Here is a 22682-nt window from a genome sequence, read left to right as displayed (position 1 = left end):
AAGCTAAAAATTTCATGTAAGATTAAAGTAATTCCAAATTCTATTAATTCAACTCCCTCCCCAATTATACTGATTAAATCAGACAAAATGGATTAAATAAACGAGAATGAATTAACTTCTATTATTATTATTTATTATTTCTGTGTTAACTGATACTACTAGGTGACATTAATAATCAAGTGGCTGTCAAAAAATACATTTCTCCAGAGAGATCAGAGGCTATAATATAAGCAAACAGCCACTTATAAAGAAGAAGAGGAGGGATGAAGAACAGTGGCTAAATTCTTGAAAATTCAGCCCCCCCCCCCCCGCTTCTGCATAATGGAAGCCTCTGTGCAAAATTTATCTCCTTCTCCTAATTTTCTGAGGGATTTTGCAAGCTCCTTCACAGATTCTTCCCCCGCTTACAAATCCCAATTGCAATGAGGCTGTGTGTGAACCAACTTTCTGATGTGTATTCAGGCGGCATCACACAGCTGGGAGCTGAATTGCAGATGTGTGTGTGTGTGAGAGAGAGAGAGCATGAGAGAGCGCTGCATGGGGCAGCAAAGGCTGTGCATGTGCATTTCAGTTAAGACTTCAGGTTTCAAAAAGAAAATCTTGACAGTCAGAAAAGGTCAATGTTGTTACTTGGGTAGAAAAGGGGATGTGGAGAGTTTCATTCCTATGTCTTCTCCCTTTCTCTTCAGGCTCTGGAGGAGCTCATCCAGGCCCTCAATTTGGAGAAGAAGACCATTGCTGTGGGTCGCACTCAGGTACAGGGGAAGTCAACGGCGATCCTGAGCTCACCCTGTGATGAATGCCAGCTTTTGAGTTGTCCCTTTGGCATCCCCAACTTTTATCCTGCTCAGATCCTGTGGCTTGATTTTCTCTCTCTTTCTTTCTGGGCAGGTGTTCCTGAAAGCTGGAGTCCTCTCTAGGCTAGAAAAGCAGAGGGAAAAACTGGTGTCTCAGAATCTGATTTTCCTCCAAGCAGCTTGCAAGGGGTTTCTCTCCCGTCAGAAATATAAGAAATTAAAGGTAACCTCTTCTTTGAAGATTAGCAAAGCCAGGGGTAGTTGTCATGGTAAATGTTAACATCTCTTGGGATGCTGCTGAGCAAATCCACCACCACAGCTTCTTCATAGCTGTGATTCTGCTGTCGTAAACAACTTTGGGCAAAAAAATTTTTAAAAATCAATTTTTGAAATACGGGAACCCTAGCTTAAGACTCCCTAATGAAATAGCATCCAGCACCTGTGAAGGCCATCTGCTCCACTCTGAACCAGCTCTTTTCCTGCGTCAGTTACTTCAGGGGCTTCCCTTGCGCTTGCTTTGGAAGCTGCAGTTGGCTACAGCACGATTGCGGAGAGGAGGGAGGCCTTGTCAGCATATCATTCCTGTGCTCAGAGGTCTGCACTGGTTGCCCATTTGCTAGCGGGCCAAGTTCATGGTGTTACTGTTACTACATAAAGTCCTTAACAACTTGGGATCAGTTTAGCTGCCAGATGCACCCACTCAACTGCTTTCATCTGCGGAATTGGCATTGTTCTGGGTGCCCCATAATCCCTGTTCTGCATTTATAAGAACTCTGTCTTTTAGTGTGGCATCAGCTACACTTTGGAACTCCCTGCCTAGTGCTACCAGGCAGGCGCCTTTGCTCTGCTCTTTTTGGCACCTGCTAAAAACATATTTGTTTAGGAAAACCTACCCAGATGTTTACAAAGTCTACTGTTATTTTAACATTTTGAAAGTCTTAAATTATTGCTATTATTTTTTCTTATTGATAAGTTCATTGTTATCTCCTTTTTGTAAATCACTTCAAGCTTTTTATAAAAAGCAGTCAAGCAGTGTATAAATGTTATGAAATAAATAATAGGGAGGAATTGTGCTGTTATGCTTGCTCCATCAGCACAAGCATTTCTGTTTCCCAGACAGAACAATCTCCCCTCTCTTCTCTGCCCCATGCAGTGTTGGGGGTGGGACTGGGCGGAAGGAATGCTTGCTGCCACTGTTTAGTAGTTGAACCTGAGCCCCAGTGCCCAGGCTAGCCCAGGGCAGAGTTCCCTCTCTCCACAGCTGCCTGGGATGGTTTGCTCCCTCTGGGCTCTGAGGGGGACTCCTGCTCTCCTTTCAGATTCAGCGTTTGGCTGCTCGGTGCATCCAGAAGAACTTGGCCATCTTCCAAGCTGTGAAGGGCTGGCCCTGGTGGCAACTGATATGTGGCATCCGGCCACTGTTGAGCACCAGCCTTGCAGAAGGTCAGCTCCGAGTCAAAGAGGTAGGTGACAACTGTGAAGGACAGGTGAGGACAGACATGGTGAGGTAGACCTCTGAGGGGTTCTGCTGGGACTCCCATGAGCCACAGAGCAAAGCCACTGTCCATATCATTCTTTTCCATACTTTCGGCACCAACTCTATTGGGGAAACTGAATGAATAGAGATATGGAACTGGAAATTATAGAACCCCAAAGTCATCATGTTCAGTACTTCAGTAATTACTAGAACAGTGCTTAAAAGGTGCTGTCTCAGAGGGCCCATAGATCTGTGACAAGCAAAGGAACTTCCTTTGCATGCAGAAGTCCCAGGTTTGATCTGCATCAACTTCAGTTAGAAGGATCAGGTCACAGGCTGATGCAAAAGAGAAAATTTTAAAAGGATTAGACAAGTTCAAGAACGTGAGGGCTGTCACTGGCTACTGCCCATTGCAGTTTTGCTTCCACAGCTGGAAGCAGCAATGCTTCTGGACACCCCAGGAGAGGAGAGGGCTCTTGTGCTTGGATCCTGCTTGGGGGTTTCCCATAATAGGCATCTGGGTAGCTACTCTGAGGTCAGGATGCTGGCCTGTTCCCGCAAACTGTTCTTATGTTCTGATGAAATACAAATAATCTGAGATAATACAAGGCATCTTTGCCTGCCTGCCTGTTTATATATTACCTGCTGCCATGTGACCAACCAGCCAACTGCTGAACCTAAAACATTTTGTAAATGAAATATGTCACTTTCCCTTCATCACAGCATCCTGTCGCATTGTGGTGTGACCAAGCCTGACAGAACCCATGTGGCAAATGAATAGGTGGACTTGATTCTCACTGGCGAGTCCCCAGGGGCTAGTTTACGTTTTGCCTCAGTGGTATCCCCAAGTGCACCCCATTTAATTTCTCCCCTCTTAGCAGTAGGTGGCTGCCGCCCAGCACTTTGCCCCTCAGTGGGTGATGGCTTCCCACTTCCCAGCAGCCAAATGGGCTGGTTGTTGAGGATGATAGGAGCTGGGGCCCAGCCGCCCCTGGAGGGGCCCACAGGACTCTCACCCTTGCTATCCACCCATAGCAACCTCAGTTTTCCTTATGTAGCTAACATCACACCATGGAATGCTGACTCCTTGTGGAAAAGGAAATGGAAAATGGGAAGGGAAGTGAATGGAACAGCTGCTGGCTGGACACTTGAACAGGAGCATTCAACGCTGTGGGGTTTTGTCACAGTGCCAACTTCTGCTCACACTAAGTGCAAAACCTCTCTGTCAAGGCTGATGCTTGGTGGTCCCATCACCTCCAAGAATCATTGCATGAAGTGGGGGTGCGTTGGTGGTGCTGTTGAAGTATACATTGTGGTTGTACCTGCACACACCCCAGACACACAACTAGGGATCATTGAAGCACACAACTGCACACTCACTCTCTCTCTCTTTCACACACACACACACACACCTTCCATAATGTGATGGTGACTAGTAATCAGGAAATTATTCTGTGACCATCCTGTCACTATGTAGCATGTAGAACTGGTGGTGCTCAAGGACGTAATTGTCTAGGATAGTGTTGTCATTTATGCATGCATGTTGTATTCTGCTTGCATCTGTCTCTCTCTGGAGACAATGGAGCAGGGTGCCTTGGCGGGGTGTGTGTGTGAGATCAAGCTGTTAGAAGGTTACAGAGCCTTCTGGGGCTGTAGAGACCAATGCAGGAGAGACATGTTTTGTTTCAGCCGGGGCAGATGAAGGCATCCAGTTGTGCTGCTGCAAATGCACCATGGCGTTTCTTCTCTCTGTGGCTCCTCCCAGCAGTTATTCCACCTCTGGTCACCTGTTTGTGTGTCTCCTGGCACTGTCAGTTGTCTGCAAGGGATTCCCACATGGCATGGTTGATATTGCCAGCCTTCATGTCATGTTTGCAGATATCTTTGTAACACAAAGTTGGCCTGGTGCCTGAAGTCAGCTCCACATAGTGCACGTCCTTGGGGATCCTGATATATTCCATTCTGTAGATATGACCAAGCTAGTGTAGACATCACTGAGACAGGAGTGTGAACATGCTGGGAATGTGGGCTTGTGAGAGCACATCCTTGTTTTGCACTTCCATAAAGCAACGTGCTCAACACACAAGCCTGATAGACCTTCATCCTGGTATTGGATGCTAGCATCACATTCTCCCATACCCTGTTGTGCTCATGTTTATGTATAGTTTCTATCCATACTGCACTATCAAAGTACATCATGAGGTACAGCAAAGCAAAAGGGGCACACAGTCAAAGATTTTACAGTTGAGAGGGGGAGAAGTACAGAATCAAAGCCTATAAACAAATGGAGGGCACAGGAAGGCTCAAAGAGGGTGTGTTTTCTTCTTTCTCCCCATTTTTAGGAGGAGTTGGCATTGCTGCGGAAGAAATTGGAAAATTCAGAACTTTCACGGCAGGAGCTTCGGCAGAGCACAGAACAGCTGGAAAGCAAGGTCAGAAATAGAAACCGTGTGAGGTTCTGTCCTTGCTTCTGGTTGCAAGATCATAGATTTGTAGAGTTGGAAGGGAGCTCAAGAGCCATCTAGTCCACCCCCTGCAATGCAGGAATCTCAGCTGAAACCTCGGCTTGAAAACCTCCAATGAAGGCAGTGGACTCTTCCTTACTGGAGGTGTTTAAACAAAGATTGCTTTTTTCTTAATTCACACAACAATAATTCAAGCTGGTCCTTATAAGAACAACTGTTTAGGAATTGGTGTTTGAGAGTGATTCTCCCCTGCCTTCCTTCCCTGTTCCTTTCTGCTTTTTAGTTTTGGGCCTGCAGGCAGGCACTGTCTTGTTTTTGCTGGTTGTGTGTAAGCTGCTCTGGAAGATTTTTTTGGGTGAACAGCCCAGTTCAAATGCTCTCATTAAATAAATAAAATGAAGAGACTTGCTGAATCAACCTGAAAAGGCTCACCTGCAGCAGTGGCTCCCAACCTCCTTTGGGAGAACAAGTTGCAGCAGTGAAACTGTGCTTGACATGGTTGTACATCGAAATGTGACAGGCCTCTTGTTGAATGCAACATGCATAATAATTACCCCTCTGTTTTCCCAAACTTTGGATGGCGGAGCCTGCAGGGATGGATGGCCCTGGCAATTTCAGTTTCTGTCCATTTTGTGCTTTTCTCATCTTAAGTTCAGTTCTGCACAAAAAGGTAAAGATAAGGCACCCCTGACAGTTAAGTCCAGTTTTGAACGACTCTGGGGTTTCGGCACTCATCTCGCATTACTGGCCGAGGGAGCAGTTTTTCCGGGTCATGTGGCCAGCATGACTAAGCCGCTTCTGGTGAAACCAGAGCAGTGCACAGTTCACATTAAATAAAAAGAGAAGTCCTAATGAAAATTCAGCAGCTTTTTAGTGTGCATTTCTCCATGGCAACCCTGGGCTGTGGAACTCCTTCCCACAGAGGTGCATCTAGCACCTTCATAATACAGGCTGGATTTACACTGATCTGGAAAATGCTATTTAAAACACACTGTTAAAAAACTATAGTCCCCAATGCAATTTCTCATTGGCAACAGATCACTGCTCTGCAGTGCCCTCTAGTGTCACATTTTACCACACATTTTTAACATTTAACTCACCAGTGTAGATTAGTCTAAACTCAGCTTCTGGCAAATGCTCAAGATGCAACTTCGTGCCTCTGCCTGACACTTGGAAAACTACTGTATGTATGTTTCCAGGACCCACCTTATTTCTGTCATTTTACGTGGTTAAAACTGTTGATTGTTGTTAGCCACTCTGAGCCCGGCTTCGGCTGGGGAGGGCGGGATATAAATAAAATGTATTATTATTATTATTAACTCAGGAGGAAGTACTATTCCGTGATCACGCCTGAAACTGCTGATCTCCCTTTTGGCACAGTCAGAATTTTATCTACCCTCCCATTCCTGAAGCCATTGTGATGTCAGGGGGGCACATGAGGGCGGTTTGGCCAAATGGAGATGCCTAGCACACCCAATTCAGGCTGGGATCGAAGGGTGCAAGGCTGTTGCATCCTTCTCACACCTCCCTCCCTAAGCTGTTTGGGAGGCTGGGATCTGATCATAAAGTGGCACAGGGCTGGCTTGGGGAGGGTGGCATGAGCAGCATGCCCCCCCATGGGCCTGGGGCACTCACCCTAGCAGCCCCCATGCTATGCCCCCCTGGATACCAGGGACTGAACCAGGGACTTGCTGAAGACATGCTCTGCAGCTGAGTTATGGCCTTTCCTGTGCCCCATACGCTGTGTCCCCATGAAGGTGTGCTAGAGAAGGGAGCAGCTAGAATCCCAAAAGCAACTATGATGGGGCAGAAAAGAAAACCGACTTGGATTGAACATTTCTAATGTAATCTCTCCCTAGGGATGGCGAAGATATTTGGTTTGGCTTCCATTAAAATGTAAACCTTCCTAAATTTACGCTCCTGAAACAATATGCATACCAAGCACAGCTCTCTGTCAAAATACTAAATGCATATATTAATGAAAGTAATACTAAAAATCTCAGCGGAATGATTAGAGTGCTGGACTTGGACTTAGAAAAACAGGGTTAAAACAGCCCCTGCTCAGTCATGAAGCTCACTGGGTGACCTCGGGGCAGAGGATAAAATAGGGAGAGGGAGAACTGTGTGTGCCACCTTGAGCTGCTTCAAGGGAAGGTGGAGTATAAAAGTAATCATAAACTTTAAAAATACGTTATATCAGAGAAAATTGCTTGAAAAGATTGGTAAAGGTAAAGGTAAAGGTAAAGGTAAAGGTAAAGGACTTTTACCACTAAACGACTAAACAACAACAAGGAGTCTCAAAGCAGCTAACATTCTCCTTTCCCTTCCTCCCCCACAACAAACACTCTGTGAGGTGAGTGGGGCTGAGAGACTTCAGAGAAGTGTGACTGGCCCAAGGTCACCCAGCAGCTGCAGGTGGAGGAGCGGAGACGCGAACCCGGTTCACCAGATTACGAGTCCACTGCTCTTAACCATTCTCACTGATAACTCTTATGGGGGTCACAGAAAGGGAGGGCAAATATTCACAGCAGTGGCTGCAACACTTTTCAGAGAGAACCCTGTGCTCCCCAAATGTCACAGGGGGACAAGAAAGCTCCAATAAATTGGCTGGCCATAATATCAAAGTGCAAAGCAGTGAATCTCATACCCCACCGCCTTCCAAGTCTGTCCAGAAACTTGGGAGAGTGTTTGAGTTCTCACCAGGAAGCGGGGTGGTGCTCTAAAGAGTAGGCACCCCACCTGATGGCAGCAACCCTGAAGTGAAGTTACAACTGGCTCTGTATTTATTATGCAGAAGTCTATGCTTTTGAATAACGTTTTTCCACTGTATTTATTTATTTTGCAGAAGGGATTTCTCCTAGTTCACTCCACCTCAACCCATCCAGACTCATCCAACCCATCCATGCCTAAGGTGGCCACTTAGGCATATCTCCCTCTGTCCCATGACACTCTCCCTCCCTCCCTCCCTCCCTCCCTCCCTCCCTCTCACTCACACACACCACAGAAATTTGTGTAATATTTGCACAAGCTAACTTATAGAAATAGATGCTAATTTGTGTATTTACATAAAGGCCATTGTGGGCTAACCTGCCTTTCCCCAGTTTGCTCTAGGGATGTTGGGAACCATGGGAAATGTATTTTCACTTGTTCCCAGGGTCCCTAGATATTGTCAGCAGCATCTGGAGCCTAATGGAGACCCAAACGTGGGGCTTCCTCATTGTCATTGCTTCATTTGGGGTCCTTGAAAATGCACTGGGGAGAGAGTGGGACTTGCGTGAAGGGTTTGGCCTTGGAGAGGCCTTGGAAAAAGAACATTTGCAGCCTTAGCTCATTCTGGATTCTGCTGGGGTCGAATGGAGAGCAATGAAAGACACTGAATCATAGAATCGTATAGATGGAAGGGGCCAAAAGGATCATCCAGTCCAATCTCCTGCAATACAACAAGAAGAAAGCAGTTTAAATTTTGGGTACTTCTGAACACCAGGAATGCTTGAGAGAGCCCTTGACTGCACCCCCCCCCCCGCTTGCCTGATTGAAGCAAGTTCAGGGCTGCCTCATGCGACCTGTTGCATTTCTTCCCCCCACTTCAGATCATAGACCTCACGACGGAGCTGTCAGATGAACGCTTGAAAGGTGATGTTGCCTGTCAGGTCCTGGAAGGTGAACGAGCTGAAAGACTGAGAGGGTCAAGAGAGGTCAGAGAGCTGCAGGTATGTGCCCAACGGGAAGGCTGGGGGGGGGGCAGCGAGATGGAACTTGTATGTTGGGTCTTTGCACAATTTCTCCACAGGACATGGAGGAAAAGCAACCTGTTCACCCAAACAGCCCTGCAGGGCCAGCCCAAGACATTTTGCAGACCCTCCCCTTGGGATGTCCATTTATACATTGTCAGAGAAAGAAGATATGTTTGCATGACATTTAAAAATCCAGAGTGGAAACCTGCTCTTTAATGCTGAATTGGAACAAACAGCAATTTTGGTTTTCTACAGATTGTCATTTGCTCTGATTCAGCGGTAAAGAACAGATTTTTGCAAGGAAATCTCAGACATGGCACCTTAAAGCCCTGACCTTTGCCTAGAAACATGGCACAAAAGGAAGTCTGTATGAACCCTCAGTCATAATAATTTTAAAGTCCCATCACTTACTATTTCCAGCATCTGACAAGCCACTTGGAAACCAGGCTCCTCTCCTATATGCTGCTGGGGGCAGAGAATCACTTTTATGCTTGATGTTCAAAGAGGGAGGGGGTAGAAGTGGAAGGATCATTAGGCGCGAGTGATCATGCTCTTCTGAAGTTTACTATACAGCGGAAAGGAGCAGCCAAGCATACTAGGACTCAATTTCTTGACTTTAAGAAAGCCGACTTCATAAAACTTAGGGAAGTGCTGGGTGAGATCCCATGGACAGTAATACTAAAAGGAAAGGGAGTTCATGATGGCTGGGAGTTTGTTAAGAGGGAGATAGTAAAAGCACAACTTCAGGCAATACCAATGAGACGGAAACATGGAAGGTGCCTAATGAAGCCAGGGTGGCTATCTAAAGAACTTTTAACTGAGTTAAGCTTAAAAAAGGATGTGTACAAAAAATGGAAAAGTGGGGAAACCACAAAGAGGAATTCAAATAAATAGCCAGCACAAAGTCAGAAAAGCTAAAGCACAGAATGAACTCAGGCTTGCTAGAGAGGTTAAAAGCAACAAAAAAGGCTTTTATGGGTATGTTCGTAGCAAAAGGAAGAACAAAGAAACAGTGGGGTCACTCAGAGGAGAAGATGGTGAAATGCAAACAGGGGACACAGAAAGGGCTGAACTCCTCAATGCCTTCTTTGCCTCAGTCTTCTCCGATAAAGAAAACAATGCCCGACCTGAAGAATTTGGAGCAAATGATTCAGCAGAGAAAACACAGCCCAGAATAACTAAGGAGATAGTACAAGAATACTTGGCTAGTTTAGATGTATTCAAGTCTCTAGGGCCAGATGAACTGCATCCAAGAGTATTAAAAGAACTGGCAGATGTGATCTCAGAACCACTGGCAGTCATCTTTGAGAATTCCTGGAGAACAGGCGAAGTCCCGGCAGACTGGAGGAGGGCAAATGTTGTCCCTATTTTCAAAAAGGGGAAAAGAGAGGACCCAAATAATTACCGCCCAGTCAGTCTGACATCAATACCAGGGAAGATTCTGGAGCAGATCATTAAGCGAACAGTCTGTGAGCACCTAGAAAGGAATGCTGTGATCACCAATAGTCAGCATGGATTTCTGAAAAATAAGTCATGTCAGACTAACCTGATCTCGTTTTTTGACAGAATTACAAGCCTGGTAGATGAAGGGAACGCAGTGGATGTAGCCTACCTTGATTTCAGCAAAGCATTTGACAAGGTGCCCCATGATATTCTTGTAAAGAAGCTGGTAAAATGCGGTCTTGACTATGCTACCACTCAATGGATTTGTAACTGGCTGACTGACCGAACCCAAAGGGTGCTCATCAATGGTTCCTCTTCATCCTGGAGAAGAGTGACTAGTGGGGTGCCACAGGGTTCTGTCTTGGGCTCGGTCTTATTCAACATCTTTATCAACAACTTGGATGATGGACTCAAGGGCATCCTGATCAAATTTGCAGATGACACCAAACTGGGAGGGGTGGCTAACACCCCAGAGGACAGGATCACACTTCAAAACGACCTTGACAGATTAGAGAACTGGGCCAAAACAAACAAGATGAACTTTAACAGGGAGAAATGTAAAGTATTGCACTTGGGCAAAAAAAAATGAGAGGCACAAATACAAGATGGGTGACACCTGGCTTGAGAGCAGTACATGTGAAAAGGATCTAGGAGTCTTGGTTGACGAACAAACTTGACATGAGCCAACAGTGTGACGCGGCAGCTAAAAAAGCCAATGCAATTCTGGGCTGCATCAATAGCATCTAGATCAAGGGAAGTAATAGTGCCACTGTATTCTGGTCTGGTCAGACCTCACCTGGGGTACTGTGTCCAGTTCTGGGCACCACAGTTCAAGAAGGACACTGACAAACTGGAACATGTCCAGAGGAGGGCAACCAAAATGGTCAAAGGCCTGGAAACGATGCCTTATGAGGAACGGCTAAGGGAGCTGGGCATGTTTAGCCTGGAGAAGAGGAGGTTAAGGGGTGATATGATAGCCATGTTCAAATATATAAAAGGATGTTACATAGAGGAGGGAGAAAGGTTGTTTTCTGCTGCTCCAGAGAAGCGGACATGGAGCAATGGATCCAAAGTACAAGAAAGAAGATTCCACCTAAACATTAGGAAGAACCTCCTGACAGTAAGAGCTGTTCGACAGTGGAATTTGCTGCCAAGGAGTGTGGTGGAGTCTCCTTCTTTGGAGGTCTTTAAGCAGAGGCTTGACAACCATATGTCAGGAGTGCTCTGATGGTGTTTCCTGCTTGGCAGGGGGTTGGACTCGATGGCCCTTGTGGTCTCTTCCAACTCTATGATTCTATGATTGGTTCAAAATTGGGAAATGAGTATGACAAGGCTGTATATTGTCTCCCTGCTTATTTAACTTATATGCAGAATTCATCATGCGAAAGGCTGGGCTGGATGAATCCCTAGCCAGAATTAAGATTGCCGGAAGAAATATCAACAACCTCAGATATGCAGATGACACAACCTTGATGGCAGAAAGTGAGGAGGAATTAAAGGACCTCTTAATGAGGGTGAAAGTGCAAAATATGGTCTAAAGCTCAACATCAAAAAAAAACAAAGATCATGGCCACTTGGCCCATCACCTCCTGGCAAATAGAAGGGGGAGAAATGGAGGCAGTGAGAGATTTTACTTTCTTGGGCTCCATGATCACTGCAGATGGTGAAAGCAGTCCCGAAATTAAAAGACGCCTGCTTCTTGGGAGGAAAGCAATGACAAACCTAGACAGCATCTTAAAAAGCAGAGACATTACCTTGCCAACAAAGGTCCGTATAGTTAAAGCCATGGTTTTCCCAGTAGTGATGTATGGAAGTGAGAGCTGGACCATAAAGAAGGCCGCTCGCCGAAGAATTGATGCTTTTGAATTTTGGTGTTGGAAGAGACTCTTGAGAGTCCCATGGACTGCAAGAAGATCAAACCTCTCCATTCTGAAGGAAATCGGCCCTGAGTGTTCACTTGAAGAACAGATCGTGAAGCTGAGGCTCCAATACTTTGGCCACTTCATGAGAAGAGAAGACTCCCTGGAAAAGACCCTGATGTTGGGAAAGATGGAGGGCACAAGGAGAAGGGGATGACAGAGGACAAGATGGTTGGACAGTGTTCTCAAAGCTACCAGCATGAGTTTGACCAAACTGCGGGAGGCAGTGGAAGACAGGAGTGCCTGGCATGCTCTGGTCCATGGGGTCACGAAGAGTCGGACACGACTAAACGACTAAACAACAACAATATGGCCAACTATTACCCGGTCTCAAATCTTCCATTCTTGGGCAAGGTGATTGAGTGTGTGATTGCTGAACAACTCCAGGCACGCCTGGAAGAAGCGGACCATTGGATCCCTAACCAGTCAGCATTCAGTCCTCATCATGGGACTGAAACTGCCTTGGTCGCACTGGTTGATGATCTCTGGCAGGCTAGGGACAAAGGTGAAAGCTGTTTCCTAGTTCTGCTGGATCTCTCAGCGGCCTTTGATACCATTGACCATAGCATCCTTCTTGACCGTCTAGAGGAGCTGGGAGCTGGGGACACCATTATACAGTGGTTCTGCTCCTTCTTACTGGGCCGTGTTCTGAAAGTGGTGGTGGGGGATGAGTGTTCAGACCCCTGGGCTCTCACTTGTGGGGTGCCTCAGGGTTCTGTCCTCTCCCCCATGCTTTTTAACATCTATATAAAGCCGCTGGGAGAGATCATCAGGGGGGTTGGGCTGGGTGTTCATCAGTATGTGGATGATACCCAGCTCTATCTCTCTTCTACATCAGAACCAGTGAAGGTGGTGAAGGTCCTGTGTGAATGTGATGGCCTGGGGATCTGATTCAGAGGCTGAACGGGAGGAATCCCAGCCTGCACAGGAGTCCCTGCCTCCAGGGCTGGCTGAGCCGGGGCAGAGCCTTGAATCTGAAGTGCCTGCACCTGTGCCGGATCCTCAGGAGCAGACACCAGATGAATCCACTCGGGCTCCGGAGGTGATTGAGGACCCATTGCCTACAGGTGCGCCTCTCCCAGCCCTGTCAGGGGAAGGTGAGCCTCCCCCTGGGTCCAGTAACCCTCCAGCCTCTCCTGAGTTGCAGAGGCTCAGGGCAGAGAGGCGGAGGGAACTGGGTTCTCTCAGGAGGAGTGCTAGCCTTAAGGCCAGGAGAGGCGGGTCACCTGTGGGCCGGGACCGCCACTGGCCTCAAAGAAGATAAAGGCCAGTCAGCCCGGTCCCAGGTTGCGGGAGCAACGTCGCTGAAACCTGCTTCTGCCAGCACCCAGTCGTGTTTTTCCGGAGTTCCCGACCACGCCCGGCTTCTTGCTTCGGATCCCGCTTCGCCCTTTGTAGACTGTCTCTATTTTTTGTTTTTTATAATATTTTTATTAAGATTTCCCATAACTTTCAAAAAAATATATATATAAAAATACAAAAAAGAATAAAGAAAAGCAGTTAAAAACAATTCAATTTTTCGTAACATATCTTGCATTTGCTTGTTTCCCGGACCTCCCCACACCTCCCCTCCTTGTATTCCAATTCAATTTATTTATTCACCAAATCCTTTCCCTCTTTACTTTATCCTTATCTTGATCTTAATATATTATACCTTTAAATTTTCACCTGTTGACATTCCGTTCCGGTCATCTCCGCCAATTCCATATAGTCCATCACCTTCATCTGCCATTCTTCCAAAGTGGGTAATTCTTGTGTCTTCCAATACTTCGCGATGAGTATTCTTGCTGCTGTTGTAGCATACATAAAGAAAGTTCTATCCTTCTTTAACACCAATTGGCCAACCATGCCCAGGAGAAAGGCCTCTGGTTTCTTCAGGAAGGTATATTTAAATACCTTTTTCATTTCATTATAGATCATCTCCCAGAATGCCTTAATCTTTGGGCACGTCCACCAAAGGTGAAAGAATGTACCTTCAGTTTCTTTACATTTCCAACATTTATTATCGGGCAAATGATAGTTTTTTGCAAGTTTGACTGGTGTCATGTACCACCTGTATATCATTTTCATAGTATTCTCTCTTAAGGCATTACATGCCGTAAACTTCATACCTGTGGTCCATAACTGTTCCCAGTCAGCCATCATAATGTTACGTCCAACATCCTGTGCCCATTTAATCATAGCAGATTTTACCATTTCATCCTGAGTATTCCATTTCAACAGCAGATTATACATTCTTGACAAATTCTTAGTTTTGGAATCTAACAGTTCTGTTTCCAATTTTGATTTTTCCACCTGGAAGCCAATTTTCTTGTCCAATTTGTATGCCTCCATTATCTGATAATAATGAAGCCAGTCTCGCACTTTATTTTTTAACTTTTCAAAACTCTGCAATTTCAATTTATCTCCCTCTTGTTCCAAAATTTCCCAATATTTCGGCCATTTGGCCTCCATATTGAACTTTTTCACAGCCTTCGCTTCCATCGGTGACAGCCACCTTGGGGTTTTATTTTCAAGTAGGTCTTTATACCTTATCCAGACATTAAACAATGCTTTCCTGACAATATGATTTTTAAATGCTTTGTGCACTTTGACCTTTTCATACCACAAATATGCATGCCATCCAAATGCATTATTAAAGCCTTCTAAATCCAAAATGTCTGTGTTTTCAAGAAGCAGCCATTCTTTCAACCAGCAGAAAGCTGCTGATTCATAATAAAGTTTAAGGTCTGGCAGGGCAAATCCACCTCTTTCCTTCACATCTGTTAGTATTTTAAATTTTATTCTTGGCTTCTTGCCCTGCCAGACAAATCTGGAGATATCTTTCTGCCACTTCTTGAAACAATCCATTTTATCAGTAACTTGCAATGTTTGAAACAAGAATAACATTCTAGGCAATACATTCATTTTTATCGCAGCAATACGGCCTAGCAGTGAAAGCTTCAAATTTGACCAAATTTCTAAGTCTTTCTTCACCCCCATCCAACTTTGTAGACTGTCTCTAGACCCTTGACCCAGGACCGGACTCTGACCACGCCTCACGGTAACCTCCCCCCAAGACCAGCACAGTGAGTGTCTGGAGGCGGTTGGAGGATGGATGGTGGCTAACAGATTGAGGCTGAATCCTGACAAGACAGAAGTACTGTTTTGGGGGGACATGGTGGGCAGGTTTGGGTGACTCCCTGGTCCTGAATGGGGTAACTGTGCCCCTGAAGGACCAGGTGCGTAGTCTGGGAGTCATTTTGGACTCACAGATGTCCATGGAGGCACAGGTCAATTCTGTATCCAGGGCAGCTGTCTACCAGCTCCATCTAGTACGCAGGCTGAGACCCTACCTGCCTGGGGACTGTTTCGCCAGAGTGGTGCATACTCTGGTTATCTCTCACCTGGACTCCTGCAGTGCACTCTATGTGGGGCTACCATTGAATGTGACCCAGAAACCACAACTAATCCAGAATGCAGCAGCTAGACTAGTGACTGGGAGTGGCCGCTGAGACCATATAACACCAGTCCTGAAAGACCTGCAGTGGCTCCTAGTATGTTTCCGAGCACAATTCAAAGTGTTGGTGCTCCCCTCTAAAGCCCTAAACTGCCTCGTCCCAGTATACCTGAAGGAGTGCCTCCACCCCCATTGTTCTATCTGGACACTGAGGTCCAGCTCTGAGGGCCTTCTGGCAATTCCCTCACTGTGAGAAGCGAAGCTACAGGGAACAAGGCAGAGGGCCTTCTTGGTAGTGGTGCCCGCCCTGTGGAACGCCCTCCCATCAGATGTCAAGGAAATAAATAACTATCCTACTTTTAGAAGACATCTGAAGGCAGCCCTGTTTAGGGAAGTTTTTAATGTTTGATGTTTTGTCGTATTATTATTAATATTTATAATAATAATATTCTGTTGGGAGCCACCCAGAGTGGCTGGGGAAACCCAGCGAGATGGGTGGGGTATAAAGAATAAATTGTTTTGTTGTTATATTATTATTATTATTTATTTTTAAAAGATCCTTAACCTCTTGAGAGGCTCCATGGGAGCAGCTGTGTGTGGTGGACATGAATGTGGGTTCAAATGTACCAGCCCTCCCTTTAACACCTGTGTATATTTTTGAGGGATTGACTGGAGCTCTCTTTTAAGGACACACACTTGGCAATTGGGCTCTTCTGGGATTGCTGTGGGAAACCCTGGTCCCTGAGAGCCTGCAAGGAGCACAATGGCTGTGCAGCATGTGGAGCAGGCCATCTGAGTCACTCTTCTGTTTCAGACCAAGCATGACCAACTGCAGAAGAAGCTGGAGTCGGCAGAGAAGCAGCTGGAAGAGGCACAGCAGCAGCTTCATTTGCACGAAACTGGGGCAAGCAGCTCTGGCAAAGGTAGGGGGCATCCTTCAAATGGCAGGCTTTCTTACTTCATGGCATCTCCTTCCTCCAAGTCTAAGTTCACTCTCTGAAATTCTGGACCATATTTTAGGTAACCAAAAAGTTGTGTTTTGAGATGTCGTTTTCTTCCTTCCTTCCAAATCCATTCCTTCCCTTAAGCCTTAATTTCCAGCCTCCTTGTAACTTAGTTGCCTGCTTCCCTCCCCTGTTCTTTTCTCTCTGCCATCATTCCAGATTGCTCCATCCAACAGTTCTCAGGAGTGACATCTGTCTCTCCTCGTCATTCTGACTGGAGAGAGGCAGCAGGGTGGTGCTGAGAGTATGTCAGTTTGCGTAAAACCTCATCTTGGCTGCCCTGGAGAATTTGTGCTCCAGATATGTCAGGCAGATTTTGTAGCAGCAGATTGCTCAGGAAGCCTTGCGAATTGGTGTTTCAGTGTCCGCACACAACAGCTAAGGTTATTGTGAAGGTTGAGAGAGAAAGGAGCTGAGTTTTATTTCCTCAACTCCCCCCGCCCCCGCAATCCCTGGTACCAAGACTGTGCGGAGATGTGCAAAGGCTCCTAATTTGTGGGGAAATTGCTTTAGGTGGCTGAAGTTATGGCAAATCCACTTCAAAATGGGAGCAAAGGCCTTCTTTCCTGCATACAGAAGCCAATTGTGCTGGCACCTGAATCTTACATCAACAGCACAAGCAACAGGATTCATACCTGAAGCAGTGGACTAATTTAGGGGGTGCATAGCAAACTGTGTGACATGCATAGCTCTGTCTCCTGATGGAGATGAATGGCCGGGAAGTTCAGAAGGAACAGTTAAGGGATGCCACCACTGTCCCCCCACCATCTACCCCCTGAAGCACTTGCTCACTCTGCCTAATGACAGAGCCGGCCTGCGATATTTCAATCCAAACACTACTTCTGTGATACAGGTGGTACCATTCAGCAATTTGCACCAGCTTCTGAAGTCATACCATTTTAAGCCATTAGCTTTCAGTTGTGTTCCCACCACATGTGCTTAAGCCCTGCAGCCATGTAGATCAAGGACCTCCATCAAACTATCTCACAAGTTTAGTGCAGCGGATTCTGATGTGTCAGCATCATTGCTATCATTTAAGACGGATATTGACAAGCTGAAATTTGTGCAGAGGAAGGTGGCCAAGATGATGAAGGGTTTAGAAAGCAAACCTTATGAGGAACAGTTGAGGAAGTATATGGGTAGCCTGGAAAAGAGGAGGCTGAATACCTGGAGGGCTGTCGCCTGGAAGGTGGAAGAAGCTTGTTTTCTGTTGTTGCTGCTGCTGCTGCTGCTGCTTCAGAGGGAAAGATGAATTCAAATTGCAAGAAAGGAGAGTCCAACTCAACTGTAGGAAGAACTATCTGACAGTAAGAGCCATGTGTCAAGAGCTGGAGTCAAGCGTAGGTCAGCAATAAAAAACATGGTTTCGGTGAAAACTCTTTATTCAAAGAAACCCAAACTGTGCAGGCCTAGTGATCCCAGCACTCTTTCCAGTAGGTATTGCCTCAGTGAGGTAGCACTCTTCCCACTGCTCTCTGAGGCTCCTGCTCTCCAGGGTCTTTCCCAAGCAGTCGCCAACTGCCTCTGTGCACAACCAATCTCTGCTCTGCTCTTTTCACTTGTCTGCATGTTCTAGAAGACCAGGGGGTTGGGTTGTAGCAGGAGGGGGAGATTCCCTGGATTCTTCATCTGCCTGACTCAGCTCTGCTTCTTAGCCACCCTCCTCTCCAGCCTCCACTTCAGCCTCAGAGTCTGAACTGCTCTCTGCCGCAGCCACTTCCTGCTCACTAAACCCTGTTACGTCTTCTGCCTCTGACACCTCCTCCTCCCAGTCTGCTCCCTCTTCTTCTTCCAACCACTCATTGTCCCACCACCAACCCCCTGGCTCTGAGCCTTCTTCCCCTGGGGTTTCCCCAGTTGGTGCCTCCCACCACTTCTCTGCACTGCCCCCCCCCCCCCAGTTCATGACACCATGGAGTGGAATGGACTCCCTTGAATGGTGGTGGATTCTCCTTCCATGGATGTTTTTAAACAGAGTGTGGAAGACCATCTGTTAGGGATTCTTTAGCTGTGATTTTTGCATTGCAGGGACTTGGACTAGATGACCCTTGGGGATACCTTCCAATTCTACCATTCTATGATTCTGTTACCTTTCAGCATCTCTGTTCAAGGCCATTTCAAATCAATGGGGCTATTTTGAAAGGAAAACAGGATGCCCCTTTAAGCCATATATTGTTGGATCCCAACTCCCATCAGCCCCTTAGCTAGCATGCCCAGTGGTCAGTGTTGATGGGAGTTGTAGTTCAGCATCATCTTCAGGGGACCAGGCTGGGTACCCTGCCTTCAAGCAGAGTGCTCCATTTTATCAGAACCATTAAATAAAAATGTTATAAAGTTTATAAGGACAATACCTTTACTGGGTTAACCAAGATGTCCCAAAAAAAATATTTCTTTTATCTGTCCTGAATTTTCCAGCATTCAGCTTCATTAGACATCCACACATTCTGGTGCTCTAAGAGGTGGAGAAATTTTCCACCTCTATCCACTTTTTATCCACTTTTTCTGGCAATGTTAAGGATGGTAGGAAAGGACATATTGAATAACTATTATCCTTCCTTCACTCACGCTACTAAGTGCTGTAGCAGAGCAGATTCCCCTCAATATAGCTAAAAGCTAGTTTGGGGATTCCTTTGAATCTCTTAGTTAAGATTATTTCCTGGTGTCCCCTTTGATCCCTCTTAAAAGAATAAAGACACAAGAGTTTGAGTAAAGTAACAAAAAGTTTACTCACATTTCAGTTCATGATTTGATCCCTGAAAGGCAGGTTTTACTTGGTACTTACACAAACGAAGTGTGAGTTCATCTCATATGGAGACTGAACTCATGCACTGTTGGCTGAGAGTCAGCAGACAGCAAAATTACATTACAAAATGTAATTAAATTACAAAATGGCTGCAGGACAGCAGCATGGCAGCAAAAGAGCAGCAAGACAATAGAAAGACAAAACAGACTGAGAAAATGGCTCCGTGACTCGACTCTTTTATGGAGTCAGTCAGAGCCACGTCCAGGTCACATGGAGGAGGAGAAAGCTCCAGACGAGTGGGACAGGAAGTTCCCCAGACTGGATGTCCCCCTGCCCGTGCCCACTCTAGGGAAACAATGAACGTTGCATTTGACTGCACCAATGAATTACATCCAACACTTTTCGTATCATGTTACCTCTTCTCACTTTTTCTCTAAACTAAACAGTTTCCTGTAAACAACTGCCCTTTACAGCTCAGGACCCTGGTTGATACTTCTCTAATAACACAGCACTTCACTAGGTCCCCTGAAAATCCTGTGACCACAAGCCATTTTGTTGTGCCTGCTTGGACTTTATTTGAGCAGTTTGGATGTGCAATGTAAATGTGTCTCTTTTGGCATTAACAGGAGATGAATGGCAGATGCGCCTGGACTGTGCACAGACTGAGATTGGATTTCTCCGGAAAAGAATCACACAGCTGGAGGAAAGGCTGGAGACGGAGCAGACATCCAAAAAGGAGCTGGAACAAAAGGCAGGCCAAGGAGCATTGGCTGGGGTGGGGCCGTGTGTTTACATTTCCCCCCAGTGGGCTCCCATGTGCAGATCACTGAGCCTGTCATGAGAGTCTTCCTGAAGCTGCCCTTGGATGTCAGGCAGTGCATAGTTAGACTAGGGAACTCACTCCCACAGGAGGCAGTGATGACCATCAGCTTGGATGGCTTTAAATGGGAATTGGACAAATTCATGGCTTTTGATAGCTATTACCCACAATGGCTATGCTCTGCCTTCAAAGTCAGAGGCAGCAATGCTTCTGAATACCAGTTGCTGGCAACCACAGGAAGGGAGAGGACTGCTCTTGTGCTCAGCTCCTGTCTGTGGACTTCCCACAGTGAGAAAAGGGCTATTCTCTCCCTGCTGGCTTGCTACTCCTTCTGGGTCTTAGTCCCTGTTGGCTTTATGTCTTTGACACAGTAGTTAATGGTGCCCAGTGGCCTGGACTATTCTGTATCCCACGGTTTATAGAAGCCCAGAGAAATGATTCAACTCCCAGTGCAAACAATTGGTATAGATCAACCTTCCCTAACCTTGTCTGTCTAGATGTTTTGGACTGCAACTCTCACCAGCCCCAGCTAGCACTTAATGAGAGCATATTTTATATTTTAGTTTTTATATTTAAGACCATTTCTCTAAGTGGTATACAAAAAACCAAAGCAACAACAGACAGCTTGAACCACAACGGGTTTTACAAAATACAGAGTTACTTATAAAAATGTTACAGTAAAGCAAAAATTCTAAATACATGTAAGCCAATATCAGCTCCTCCTGCTCCTGGCATACCCACCCGTCTCGGCCTCACCCAGGACTTAACTTACCCACCCTGGTACCTGCACCCAGGGCCTAAACTAACTCACAGCTGTTCCTCGGAAAGCTCCCACAGAGGGGAAGGTTCCTAGAAGCTCCTGCCATCGCCCTAGTCTCTCCCTCCATGTATGCTTTCTATGGGCAGGCCCAAGGTGGAGAGAGCCTCATCAGGCTGCTGCCCACAGGTGTGTCCCACTCAGCAGCCAGCTGCCCTCTCCACACCCAATTCCAGGTGCAGCAGGTTTGGTGAGTTCCCCAGGGGGTCCCAATGATGGAAGAAGGATGCCCCTCCACTCACAATTCATTTTCCAGCCTCCGCCCTCTCCTCCTCAAACTGCTCTATCTGTCGTCCAAAACATTTGGAGGGACATTTGGTGGGCTTCAAGATTGGATACGACTGGCTCATTCAGAAGTGCTTGATGCAGCAGAATCAATTTAATTTTAATTGGTCTTAATTAATTAGATGATGTTCTGTCCTGCCGTTCAACTTTAAATGTTTGCGAAGCAGTTAATGACAAAAAGGCATCAAAATACCAGTGAATACAAAGATCAATAAGCAGCAATAAAACAAGACTATTAACCCCTTTTAAAACAGCAGCAGGAAAGGAGTGGAAGAAGGGGATAATAAAAGCAGAGGCAGAGCAATCAAAGAGAGAGGAGCATCAATAAAAGCACACTGAGGAAAGCAGTAATACATTTATTATTATCATTTTTTTCTGTCCCACCTTTGGGGTAGCTCCTCACAAGAGGGCCTCCCTATGCAATGGCTAGGCAGCTATAATAAATGCACCAACAAGATTAAATGATTAATGATTAAAACAGCAATAAAAGGAAGTCCCTCTTCACGCAGCACAGAGTTAAACATGGGCACTCCCTCCCCCAGGAGAATGGGATGGCCACCAACTTGGATGACTTTAAAAGAGTCTTGGATGAGTTCATGGAGGAAAAGGCTGCCAGTGGCTGCTTGTCAGGATGTCAAGATGGCTCTGCTCTGCCTCCATGGTCAGAAACAGTGATGCTTCTGGATACCAGTTGCTGGAAAAGAGAGGAGGGGAGAGTTGCTTTTCTGCTCAAATCCTACTTGAGGATTTCCTTTTGGGGCATCCAGTGAGGCACTGTGAGACAGGAAGGTGGACTGGATTGGCCCTTGACCTGATCCAGCAGGCTCTCCTTATGTTCTTAATATTACACAAAATATAAGCATTGCTGGCTTATTTAGGTATCGTTTTAGAGGACTTTTAAGTGTGTGTGTGAAAAGAGAAACATGTTTAGGGCTGGGGCTTGCATCAACCAATGTTGATGACCTGGTTAGTGGGGTAGAAGTAGAAAGATCATTAGGCGTGAGTGATCATGCTCTTCTGAAGTTTACTATACAGCGGAAAGGAGCAGCCAAGCATACTAGGACTCAATTTCTTGACTTTAAGAAAGCCGACTTCATAAAACTTAGGGAAGTGCTGGGTGAGATCCCATGGACAGTAATACTAAAAGGAAAGGGAGTTCATGATGGCTGGGAGTTTGTTAAGAGGGAGATAGTAAAAGCACAACTTCAGGCAATACCAATGAGACGGAAACATGGAAGGTGCCTAAAGAAGCCAGGGTGGCTATCTAAAGAACTTTTAACTGAGTTAAGCTTAAAAAAGGATGTGTACAAAAAATGGAAAAGGGGGGAAACCACCAAAGAGGAATTCAAACAAATAGCCTGCACGTGTAGACACAAAGTCAGAAAAGCTAAAGCAAAGAATGAACTCAGGCTTGCTAGAGAGGTTAAAAGCAACAAAAAAGGCTTTTATGGGTATGTTCGTAGCAAAAGGAAGAACAAAGAAACAGTGGGGTCACTCAGAGGAGAAGATGGTGAAATGCAAACAGGGGACACAGAAAGGGCTGAACTCCTCAATGCCTTCTTTGCCTCAGTCTTCTCCGATAAAGAAAACAATGCCCGACCTGAAGAATTTGGAGCAAATGATTCAGCAGAGAAAACACAGCCCAGAATAACTAAGGAGATAGTACAAGAATACTTGGCTAGTTTAGATGTATTCAAGTCTCTAGGGCCAGATGAACTGCATCCAAGAGTATTAAAAGA

General features: G+C 46.0%; 1 protein-coding gene across 8 annotated transcripts in view; it reads left to right on the top strand.

Annotated features, from left to right (window-relative positions):
* MYO18B (myosin XVIIIB) overlaps nt 1-22682 on the top strand; it is a 256252-nt gene that overhangs the window by 114869 nt on the left and 118701 nt on the right. For all 8 annotated transcript variants that reach the window (XR_014506212.1, XR_014506213.1, XR_014506214.1 and 5 more), the window contains 7 exons: nt 690-755; nt 892-1020; nt 2117-2260; nt 4617-4706; nt 8330-8449; nt 16089-16197; nt 19648-19772. Coding sequence is in view for 5 of the 8 variants with exons in the window: in XM_083418972.1 (XP_083275098.1) it covers nt 690-755; nt 892-1020; nt 2117-2260; nt 4617-4706; nt 8330-8449; nt 16089-16197; nt 19648-19772 (783 nt within the window). In the remaining 3 variants the exon portion in view is untranslated. The remainder of the gene's footprint in view (nt 1-689; nt 756-891; nt 1021-2116; nt 2261-4616; nt 4707-8329; nt 8450-16088; nt 16198-19647; nt 19773-22682) is intronic.

This window comes from Podarcis tiliguerta (assembly GCF_965153285.1).
Source record: "Podarcis tiliguerta genome assembly, chromosome: 16".
In the NCBI taxonomy this organism is placed as follows: Eukaryota; Metazoa; Chordata; class Lepidosauria; order Squamata; family Lacertidae; genus Podarcis; species Podarcis tiliguerta.
This window is presented reverse-complemented; position numbering and strand designations above follow the sequence as displayed.